The sequence below is a fragment of the Bos indicus x Bos taurus genome, chromosome 9 (genome assembly GCF_003369695.1).
Source record: "Bos indicus x Bos taurus breed Angus x Brahman F1 hybrid chromosome 9, Bos_hybrid_MaternalHap_v2.0, whole genome shotgun sequence".
Lineage (NCBI taxonomy): Eukaryota > Metazoa > Chordata > Mammalia > Artiodactyla > Bovidae > Bos > Bos indicus x Bos taurus.
Window position 1 is genome coordinate 87287941 of NC_040084.1, and position 11659 is coordinate 87299599.

Consider the following 11659-nt stretch of genomic DNA (forward strand, 5'->3'; position numbering starts at 1 on the left):
CCGTGTTATTTATTTACGAAAAATAAGCTCCATGAAGACAGAGCCTGTGGTTCGTACATCCTGTACTTTCTGCCGCGGCTCCCATACAGCATCTTCAATGCCAAGGATGTTCACTAAATATTTGTTGAATGAGTCGTGATTCCTAACTTAAACCAGCTGTTAAGTGCCCATAAATTCATCCCAATCAGAAAGTAGAGGAAGGTAAGGTAAGAAATACTAACCAAAGGAAGAGCAGTCTTTCTCATATTTCTTCGAAATCCCAACTGTTTACTGGGGCAGAGAGAAGAGGGTGGCGGCTGGGGCTCTTCTATCCCAGGGACTCCCTGTCCACCAAGCCTCATTCTCATTAGGAAATTGGTTTTCCAAGTGTGTTGAAAGGAAGGATCGCAAACACTTTTCTCACCCCTAGCCTGCCTAGGCTTCATCCTGCCATCAAAACTACTTGTAAACATCAGGGATTTTCCCTGTGCTAGTGAGGAGGGTCATAAATTTAATAACATATGTTTGTTTTACAAAATTATCCATTCACTTCTTCCCTGGTAAACCCCCCTGATTTGTCAAGACCCACCTCAGTGCCACCACCTCTGTAAAGCCTTCCATGACTGTTCATTCATTCAACAAGCATACACTAAGCACCTATGTTGTGCTCACCACTGTGTTGAGTGCTGGAAATACGTTGCTGAGTGAGACAGACACAGTCCCTACCCATGGAGTCCATGTCTAGTACAAAGGTGATGTAGAGGCTTCAAACGGAGATTCAACCATGCTGGGGGAAATCAGAGCAGGCTTCTCTAAGGAAGCTATGTTTTACACCGTTTCCCTCCCCCCATGTTTCCCTTTCTTGTTACATCTGTAATCACAGAGATCTGGGATTAGGGGCCCCACTTACCTGTATGTGTTACAGATCGTGACGTATGTCAATAATATCCTGACCACAGAGCCTGGCACATAGCAAAAGCCAGATCTGGGCAAAGCCAATTGGAAACTTTCTAAAGCGAATTCATGATTATAAGTTCCAACCAAAACATTCGTGATTCATGAATAGAGGTTGAAATTTCAACATTAATAGAAATTTAGAAGTTGATTTTAACTTTCTTAGATGACTTTGAGGAGTTCAAGAGTTCACTTTTGAAGAAGTAACTACAGATGTGGCGAAAATAGCAAGAGAGCTAGAATTGGAAGTGGAGCCTAATGTAAAGATGGGACTGATAGTTGCAATCTAATGATAAAATTGGAATAAATGAGAGTTGATGCTAATGGATGAGCAAACGAAGTGGTTTCCTCCCGGTGAAAATTCTGTGAAGATTGTTGAAATGACAACAAAGGACTTAGACTATTTTAAGTTTAGAATAAATTTAGTTGAAAAGGCAGGAGGAGGATTTGAGAGGATTACCTCCAATTTGAAAGAAGTTCTACTACGGGATAAACTCTGTCAAAGAGCATTGCATGCTAGGAGAATTCTGTGAAAGGAAGAGTCGATTGATGTGGCAAATGTCATTGCTGTCTTCTTTTCAGAAACTGTGCTACCCACCGAAACCCCCAGCAACCACCACCCTAGTCAGCAGCCACAGACACTGAGACAGGACCCTCCACCAGCAAAAACATGGTGACTCCCTGGAGGCTCAGACGATGCTCAACATATTTTATTTTAGAAACAAAGTGTTGTGTGTTAAGGTCTGTACATTGTTTATTTAGACATAAAGGTATTGCACACTTTACAGACTTTCATGTCAACACAGTATTATGTGCAGTGGAAATTCCCTTTATTGTGAAATTTACTTTATTGCCCTGGTATGGAAGCCAGCCCACAGTATCTCTGAGGTTGGCCTCTATCTACATGGCTTTTAGAGTATGTTTTCCATCCTGGAACTAACACTCGGATGGCTGCATAGTAGGGTGAACACAGACCTACTGTTGGGATATGGTGATATATACATTTAAAAATCCAGAGAATTTAAGGATCACTTCATAGCTGGACTGCATGTTACTTTAGGAATGATCCTTAAATTCTCTGTTTCCACAAGAAATACAGCATTATCACTGGTTTTATTTAATCCCATAATGTGGAGGAATGGAGACATACCATGACTTTTCTCCTGGATTAGAAAACAGGCATGAAGTACTTAACTTTTCTGCAATATAGAGATGTTGACTTAAGAATCACTATAAAGGCTTCCCAGGTGGCACCTGTGGTAAAGAATCAGCCAACGAAAGAGGTACAGGAGACACAGGCGACATGAGTTTGATCCCTGGATCAGGAAGATCCCCTGGAGAAGGAAATAGCAACCCACTCCAGTATTCTTGCTTGGGAAATCCCATGGACAGAGGAGCCTGGTGGCCTACAGTCTATGGGGTCGCAAAGAGTCGAACATGACTCAGCACCAACTATGAAGGGAACCAGTCAATGTAAAATTTTATTCCTTTGAAAATATAATGAAGTTGTTTCTCTGGATATATAAAAAAAAAACCCTGAGTCCTGTAATAGCAGATGTATTTTTCCAGCAATATCATCATTTTTAAGAATAAGGTCACGATACAGGGAAAAGTCTAATTTTCCAAAAACTAGAAGATTGAAAGTGTTATGTTTGTGGTGATCTCTTGTTCAAGTAGTTGAAAGTATCAGTGCAGAGACTGCATCACTCAACACCAAGAGGAAGTGGGAAAGGAGATTTGATAAAAATAAAGATGTTGAGGAGGATGCTCATTAGATGTGACAAGAGACTCGAGATGGTGCAGCCACTGTGTCATCATAACTGGTAGACAGACTTGGGATTCCTAAGGTCTGATCTCTTGGCTTTAAAGTGAACGCAGGAGAACAAAAGCAGCCAAGCAAAGACCGAGTCCTGAGGCCAACAGAGCACCTGTCAGGGGCTTCCTGGGAGCACTGTCTCCTGCAGAAAAGAAAGAGGCCTTGGTCCAGGAAGCTGAGGAATTCCTGTCACTTTCCTGGGGCTGCCCCTCCCCAGCCCCCATCCAGCTCCTTCCTCACTGAGGGGCTTCTATGTCCTCTACCCGCACCCCCACCCCAGGCCCAGCAGCTTGTTCTCACCTCCTCCTTCTTTCCTGTATCACTGAGTCACCCAGGCCCTGACACCCCCTGGTTAGGCTCAGGACTGGAGCCAGTGAGGAGTCAACCTGCTTCCTTTACTCAGGTCCAGATCCTCCCAAGGGGGTGCCTAAGTACCAGAGAGTAGGTCCCCAGATGAGGGGCCTTGCTTTCTGACAGCCTTAAGGGGCTGCAGGCAAACCTCCTTCCTTCGTTGCCCTGCAGCCTCTGAGCCAGCAACTGACAGCCCTCAGGACCAGGGTCCGTGCCCCCCCCATCTCTTCCTCGTGCAGCTCAGCTGGGCGCCTCCACCCCAGCTCAGCCCCACCCATCCCCAGGCACCTCTGCTCAAGGCAATATCACTCAGTGATGGAGTCTCTGGGTCCCCAAGAGGCCATAGGCTGAGACAGAGCTGCTGTTGCTCCAGGAGCACAGGCCTGGCCTCAGCCCTTCCCACAGTCTCTGCTGTGGGGCTCCTGCCTTGCCTGCTGTGACCTAAGCCACTTCCTGTGAGAACAGGCCTTTGGAGTTGGGTCTGCAAAGGCCTTCCCACCCCTTCCTCCTGGGATGAGAGCCCGGCCCCTCTCATCTTGGCCCCCTGGGTGGGTCCCCTCCCCGCTGACACAACATGTGGAGCCCCCATGCTGCTCTCAGCCCCCGTGAGTCCTGCCTTCGCCCTGAGTGCCTGCTGTTTTCACAACCACCTACCGGGGCCCTGCCAGCCAGCAGTCTGTGCTCAGTCAGGGGACTTGGCTGAACCCTTTAAGCATCAATAGGCCCTCAGCCTAGTGAAGGCGCCTCCCTTTTCACAATGTCACCTGACAGCGGGGACCTCTCAGAACTCAGGGCTGAGCTTGTCGAGTTCTGCTCTCAGATGATACGGGGTCTTATCCCCCGGCTCATTTCCAGGGTGAGGAGGTTCAGTGAGGGGAGGGGTTGGCTGGGAGTCACTGGGTCCCCAGCCTCACGACAGGACCTGTGCCCCTGCCTTCCCTCTGAATTCTGCCCTCAGTACCTGTTCTTGTGAATGATCCACGCTACGATGCTTATTATGATGAAACCGGTGAGAACTCCAAGGATGATCTTGGTTATGTGATTGCTGGTTGGGGCCGTAGGCTGTACTGTACGGGGGACTGTGGTCGGTGATGCTGCAAGGAGAGTAAGAGTGAATCCTTTGTCCAGACCCCAAACTCACCAGATGCCTCCTCAGGCCCCCTGATTCAGGTACCCCTAGAATTCAGGTACCCTAGGTACCCCTAGATGGGTGCAGACAGCTTGTACCCATCACATGGAGGCCCCTGTGATAGATCCTCAGGTGAGATGGGGGGAAGGGAGGAGCCCAGTCCTTACGGGGCTCTGACAGCTAATGGGGGAGCAAGGTTTCCAACACAGCCACTCAGTCCTGCTGTGACATCAGAGACAGTGACCTGAGGATGGAGTCCTCAGGAGCTGACAGCAGAGGTGGTATTGACAGTTTTCCGAAGTAGAATTGGTGACATTTAAAAGAAGATTCTGGAATGAGGGTACAGTGAGAAATAAATCCCAGAAATAAAAAAGATGTCTACAGGATTTGGATCAGCAAAACTCCATGTTCAGTCATCCAAATGCCTGTTCTGTGAGGAAAGGACATCAGGAGGTGGAAAGGGAACGAGGATGACAGAGCATCCCGGATCATTGTTCTCCCAGGAGCTACTCACTTTTTAAATTTATTTTTTTACATTCTTTTATTTTATTTTTATTCACTCCAAAAACATTGTTAATTGGGGTACAGCCATTAACAGTGCTATGATAGTTTCAGGTGAACGGTGAAGGGATTCAGCCATAGATACACATGTACCCCTTCTCCCCTAAACCCCTCTCCCATCCAGGCTGGCACATAACACTGAGTAGAGTTCCATGTGCTATTCAGTAGGAGCTTGTTGGTTATCCATTTTACATATAGCACGTGTACATGAACTTCCCAGAGTCCCTAACTATCCCTTCCCCCAGGTAACCATAAGCTTGTTTTCTAAGTCTGTGAGTCTCTTTCTGTTTTCTAAGTTTTTTGTACTATTTCTTTTTAGATTCCACATATAAGGCATGTCATATGATATTTCTCCTTCTCTTTCTGACTTAGATCACTCACTATGACACTCTCTAGGTCCATCCATGTTTCAGGAACAGCTCACTTTAGATGGATCACTTTGCCAAAACACACATACACACAGACACACAGACACACACATGCACACACAGACATTGGGTCCATATCACCTTGGGTGGACTACCACTTCCTTATACTCGTCTCACTTACCTGAGGTCTTCAACATTTTCTCCCAGCACACTATAAAATCCTGAAGCCAGGTCTGACAGTCTCCCATGCAGACGTTCTTGAAGAAGTCGGTCACAGCTCTGTCCTTCTCCCACTTCTCCTTCATCCGCCTCCCTCCAGAATGAACCTCTGTCCAGTGTCCATTTTCTGAATCAAAGCGGAGGCACATTTCTCCATTGAAGCCGAACTGCCAGGATCCACTGATGTGTCCATCCTCTTCACACTGGCACATCATCCTGGCCTGCAGGGTCAGAGGGCCTGACTCCACCAAGGAAAAGAAAGAGCTCAGCCTTGGACTTGACAAATTCTTTGCCTCACCGTGGTCCACATTCCCTGGGCCCAGGTAATCTGGCCCTGTTCTCTCCTCCAAGGCCTGCTCCTTCCACTGGACTACTAGGGAAGGACCCATACCCAATTGAATTTTTACCCATGAACAATGGATGCAGCCCCTTCAGTATTTGGACTTCCTAACTCACCCCTGGACTCGATGGCCATGAGTTTGACTTGATGGACATGAGTTTGAGCAACCTCTGGGAGTTGGTGAAGGACAGGGAAGCCTGGCGTGCTTCAGTCCACGGGGTTGCAAAGAGTGGGACACGACTGAGCGACTGAACTGAATTGAATTGAACTCACCTCTGGCCGTGTGTTTTTCCGGTATAATGTCAGGCAATTGCCCCTTGAGGAAGTCCCCGATGTTTCTCAGTGATTCTGTCTGTGTTTCCCAAGTGTTCATAGTTTTCACCTCCTCTCCCAATGGACTTGTGGATTGGATCTTGGTGCCACCACAGTCATAGGAGAGAAAAAAATTCCCATCGACCTGGCCTTGAACCACACACCACAGCTCTCCAGGACTGGGGTGAGGATCGACGGTGAAGTTGTACAAAAGAGAGTGAGTGTCTGTGAAGGAAAATGCAGGTGAGGGCAGGTTCTGGAGAAGACCCATTACCTCCTCCCCCCCACTTATGTGAGAGCAGAGTAAAGCTGCCGGGCTGGGTTGGTAGAGCAGGAAGGCACCCCTCACCCCCAACACCACCTACAGGCTGAGCAAGCAGAGAAACCACATAACATCATCTCTACTCTGCTCATAAGGCCAACACAGAACCCAAAGCTGCAGAAAGGAGAATTCACAGGATTTAGCAAGGCCAGGGAGATGCTGCTGATCTACCACTTTGATGGGTCTTGGAATCCTGGAGAAGGTCTGGCCCACATGGCATGAAAGAGAAAATCCAGAACTTCTGAGGCAGGTGGTAGAGGAGGGGATCAAAGGCTCAGAGAAGTGAATGTGCCAGGGTGGACACGGTATGAAAGGGCAGGAAAGTGTGCAGTCCAACAGGCTCTATGGAGCCCGAGAGGAAAGAATGGATGAGAAGCATCTCCAACAGCTCAAGGGTGACTTTTGCTGAAGGTCAGGGACGGTGGTGGGATTGGTGTTCCTGTGCGCTTCCAGCAGGACTGAGGAAGAAGGGGAAAGAGCCGATGCCAAGTGGAGTGCTCTATGTCAGAAACAAAGCAGACGCAGTGACCAAAGTGACCAGAGAGCCCCAGTGTAGCCAGGACTCACTGCAGAGAGTACCACGCTGGCTCATAGCACAGGGCGATCCTAAAGGCAAAGGGAAGAGCAGTGAGCCCTGTTAAAAACTACATGATTGAAAGGAAAAATTATATAAAAAAACAGAGACAAACACAAGGCTGGATGTTCAGGAGGCTGAGTGCAGACATCCCAACAAAATGTCTGGGTCCTTTGTGCAGTATCCAGCACTGAGTCAGGTCTTATATTTAGAATCCACTACTAGAGACAGAGATGCCAGGCTTCAGCAAGGAGGGGCCTCTTATCACCACAGCAAGTGCAGAAGTCCTTCTGGCCTTCGGAAGCCACACGGTCATTGACTGGGGTAAGTGTACACTTGGCAGAGAAGCCACCCCCACATTCATAAGGACCTAGAGTGGGACTGTCATCGTGTCCAACAGTCTGAAACATCACCATGGCCCGCCTGTTATTACTGTGGTGCCTGAGATCTGTGGTAAGGAGTACACATCTGTCCCACGTGCTGCCCACAGGAGTGTCACCCATTCACTGATCCTCATAATGCTCATTTCACATCCATTGCATTTGCAATATGAATGAAAAATCTTCACAGTTAGTAAATTACCGTGCTGTGAGGGCTACCATAGAAGCGATTTCCAAGTTCACACTTCTGACACTGACCTTCATTCCCCAATAGTATGTGTAAACAATATCATATCCTGGAGAAAATGACTAACAACCTACAACCTTTCCAGGGTTCAGGAGTGTTATCCCTATCCTATTTCCATTAAATTTGCAGTGTGGCCCATAGACTTCTATAATTGTACATATGACATATTTCAGGCTCTGCAGACCATAGTTTTCTGTTACAACTGCTGTCCTAGCACAAAAGCAGTCACAGATGAGTGGTGAATAATGACCTGCTTCCTGGGCACATGACCCAGCAGAACCTGTGACGTCAGAGGTATCTGTGGTCAGAAAGGTGCTATGTGCCGTCTATGGCATTTTACTTGGAGGTTCACAACACAGACCCTTTATGTCCTGAAGCAAGGCCATGTGAATTGCAATGGGGAATACTACACCATTTAAATGTGGCTCCTGGTATGGTCCTGGGGGCTGGTGGAGGTGAAGCCTCTGGTCATGAAATGTCAGTGTTGTCCATCATGATCTGGGCTCATCAACCGCTCATCATTAGTCCACATAGACCAACCATCATAGGATTGAAGTGATATGGTGGTGTGGCATAAGAAGGGCCAGAGGTAACAAATAAGAGAGAGCAGCAGGTGGCTTAGGCCTGACATCAGAACTGTAGGACCACTATTCTCCAGGGCCTGCCCTGTGGCTCAGCGGTAAGGAATCCATCTGTAATGTCGGAGCTGGAGTAGATGTGGGATCTATCCCTGAGTGAGAGAAGATCCCATGGAGGAGAGCATGGCAACCCACTCCAGTGTTATTGCCTGGAGAATCTCTTGGACAGAGGACCCTCGTGGGCTATAGTCCATAGGATCATAAAGAGTTGGACATAACTGAAGTGACTTAGCATGCACACACTATTCTCTGCTCATGCCTGAGGCTTCATGCAGTGTCCCCTATATCTCCATGGACCAAGGAAGCCATTCTAGAGCAGAGGGGGTCAGGGGACATTAACCCGTATCTGCTGGACCCGCACTCCTTTCACAATCACACCACCCAGAACCTACAAGGTAGGACAGAGCAAGTTTTTGGTTCACTAACAGGCAGCTAAGGCATCCCTTGCACTAGTCCCTAGGGGAGGAGTCATTTGTTACTGTTTTGTGACCCAGGGCAGTCACATGGTTCTTTTGGTTTTTCAGGTCCTCTTTTTCTTCTCTTTTAGCACAAATGTGGAGATGTATAACGCACACAGACACTACATGGCCTGTGGAGACCAACAGATTTACTCTCTATCTTTTGAAGAAAAGGTTCTCCAACTCCTGTCTTAAATATAGCTATAATAGGCCACTGTCTCCATAGTCTCAGGGAATATGAATGTGGGACCGAAGGGTAGAAGTGGGGGTGCCCGTCCTCACCCTCGTGCCCTGTGTCACACACTTTGGGAAACTCTTCTCCCATCTCTCCTGCTTTATGTCCTGGGGGCCAGGCTGGGAGGCTTCTGCTGGGGTGAATTCTCAGGCAAGAGGATAGGGTGCCAGTTGACAGAGGGCAGGTTTAGGATCCCTTCACAGATGGGAAGTTGTTGGAGGCCCTGAGGTTCTTGGGATGGGGAGGGATATGGAAAAAATACTGTTGTAACCAAGCACATGAAATTAAAAGACGCTTAGTCTTTGGGAGGAAAGTTATGAGCAACCTAGACAGCATATTGAAAAGTAGAGATATTACATTGCCAAAAAAGGTCTGTCTAGTCAGGCTATGGTATTTCCAGTGGTCATGTATGGACGTGGGAGTTGGACTGTGAAGAAAGCTGAGCGCCAAAGAATTGATGCTTTTGAACTGTGGTGTTGGGGAAGACTCTTGAGAGTCCCTTGGACTGCAAGGAGATCCAACCAGTCCATTCTGAAGGAGATCAGTTCTGGGTGTTCATTGGAAGGACTGATGCTGAAGCTGAAACTCCAGTACTTTGGCCACCTCATATGAAGAGTTGACTCACTGGAAAAGACCCTGATGCTTGGAGGGTTGGGGCAGGAGGAGAAGGGGACGACAGAGGATGAGATGGCTGGATGGCATCACCGACTCGATGGACATGAGTTTGAGTGAACTCCGGGAGTTGGTGATGGACTGGGAGGCCTGGCGTGCTGTGATTCATGGGGTCGCACTGAGTGGGACAGGACTGAGAGACTGAACTGAACTGAACTGAACCAAGCAGGACTCTAAGGAGGCTTCCTAGGACAGACTCCACCCATCTCCCAGACCCTCCCTCCTGCACTGCCCGCCCCCCCTACTCTCCGCCCAAGTGGCAGACTCCACCTAGACCCTTGCCCATCTCCCGCCACCTTTCCTGCGGCCAACGCAACTGGTCAGACTCCACCCAGTCTTCCCCTGAACCCCGTGGGTTCGGTCCCTCGGAAGCGGCCGCCACCTTTCCTGCACCCGCTTCGGTGACTCTGAATTCCGGACGGGGAAACCCGGGGGCTGCAGCAGCATTTCGTGACGCCGACCCTGGCTCTCACGTCTGCCTGCCTTCCCTCCCTTCCTGCTGGGATTCCTTTTTCACCCAGATCTTGTCTTTTCCCTGCAGGGGGACGGCAACCAGCGCCAGTGGGAGCGGGGAGCAGGAGCCCAGCGGGAAAGGAGCGCGCGGAGCTTTAAAGCAGGGAGGCGGCCCCGCCTCGGCGTTCCCCGAACCGCCTCGGACACCCGATCCCTCTCGGGTCTTATGGCCCCGTGTCCTCTCCTCGCAGGTTAATCCCCCGAACTCACCGCCTCGCGCCGTGCAGAACCGGAGAGCCACGAGTAGCACCAGAGCCACGAAACCAAGACGCGCTCCGGGGTCAGGCTTCCAGTCCATCCCCGCCAGGAAACTGGTTGGATCCGACTTTGCGGGAGCTATTTATAGCTCGCCCCGCATTTCAGTCCATTCTCCGCCCCTGACTCCTCCCCGCCTTGCTGACGCCGGGCAGTAGCCGCCCACTCCTGACTCACTCTTGTTCCCCTCGCCCTCACTGTCTCTTTTCTCCTCCAGTCCTTCTCGCCGCTCAACCTTCCTCCCCATTCCCGCCTGCAGTCCTTCCTGCGGTGGTGGTTTACTGGCTCAGTCGTGTCCTGACTCTTGCGACCCCGAGGACTGTAGCCCGCCGGGCTCCTCTGACCATGGGGATTCTCCGGGCGAGAGTACTTCAGTGGATCGCCATGCCCTCCTCCTTGGGATTTTTCTGGCCCTGGGATCGAAGCCGGATCTCCTACATTGCAGGCAGTCTTTACTGACTGAGCTTCGAGGGAAGCCCTGCTTTTCTTAAAAGACTCAGATTGACCCCTGCAACCGCGCCCCTCACCCAAAACACAACCCCACCGGAAAACTCTGCGGATCCTTGAAAAGGGCCTGGAGAGAGCCCTTAACTTCAGTGTCATCAGCAATATATTTTCTAGTAGTTTCTGTCCGAGAGTAGTCCTAGACTTTTTGTGGGCCAAAGTAACTGCTCATTAGAAAGAGTTTGAGGACTGAGGGCCGGAATCCGATTTTTCCAGGTTCTGCGTGGAGACAGGGATCCAGCGCTGCCAGCGGGCGCCACTTGGCGGTCTCTTTCCGCCTGCTTGTTCTACTCTGGTGGTGTTGTGCATGCTAAGTCGCTTCAGCTATGTCTGACTTCCTAGTGCCCCATGGACTTTAAAAGCCACCAGGCTCCTGCTCTCCATGGATTCTCTAGGGCAAGACTACCAGGAGAGGGACTGCAATGCTCTCCTCCAAGGGGATCTTACCACAGTAGCCTGTGTGATACCATTTTGCTCCCCCTCATAATTTACTTTTATGCAAGTGTCCAAGCAGCATTGAGCATCTCACGTTCACGTCTCACGGCTATCCGCTGATGAGAGAGTGAGATCGTCCATCACTCGTTGGGGACTGACAAGACCTCCTAATTCTTGGGAAGTGGGTCTACCATGACATTGAGAGGTCAACACCTGTGACAGAGGGCTCCATCTCTCTGTTACATGGGGCTCTTGGCCTCTGCTAGCTTCAGGGGTGAGTGACCCTGACCTCGAGGGTCGCGCTGACACCTCACACGGGCAAGCGCTCCAGTTCATGTCTTGTCACTGAAGTTAGGCTGGGTTCCCTATTATAGATGTGGAAATGGATGTGAGCAGA

The 11659-nt window shown here is 49.6% G+C and overlaps 2 protein-coding genes across 2 annotated transcripts in view; one reads left to right on the forward strand and one right to left on the reverse strand.

The window, feature by feature from the left end:
* LOC113898549 (UL16-binding protein 3-like) overlaps nt 1–11659 on the forward strand; it is a 128718-nt gene that overhangs the window by 98291 nt on the left and 18768 nt on the right. The window lies entirely within an intron of this gene.
* LOC113898546 (UL16-binding protein 3-like) lies at nt 1623–10424 on the reverse strand. The gene is made up of 5 exons (XM_027551816.1): nt 10279–10424; nt 5991–6254; nt 5340–5615; nt 4062–4194; nt 1623–2891 (listed from the first exon to the last, which is right to left on the reverse strand). The coding sequence occupies exons 1-5, from the start codon at nt 10364–10366 to the stop codon at nt 2705–2707; spliced, it is 948 nt and encodes a 315-aa protein (XP_027407617.1). The 5' UTR covers nt 10367–10424; the 3' UTR covers nt 1623–2704.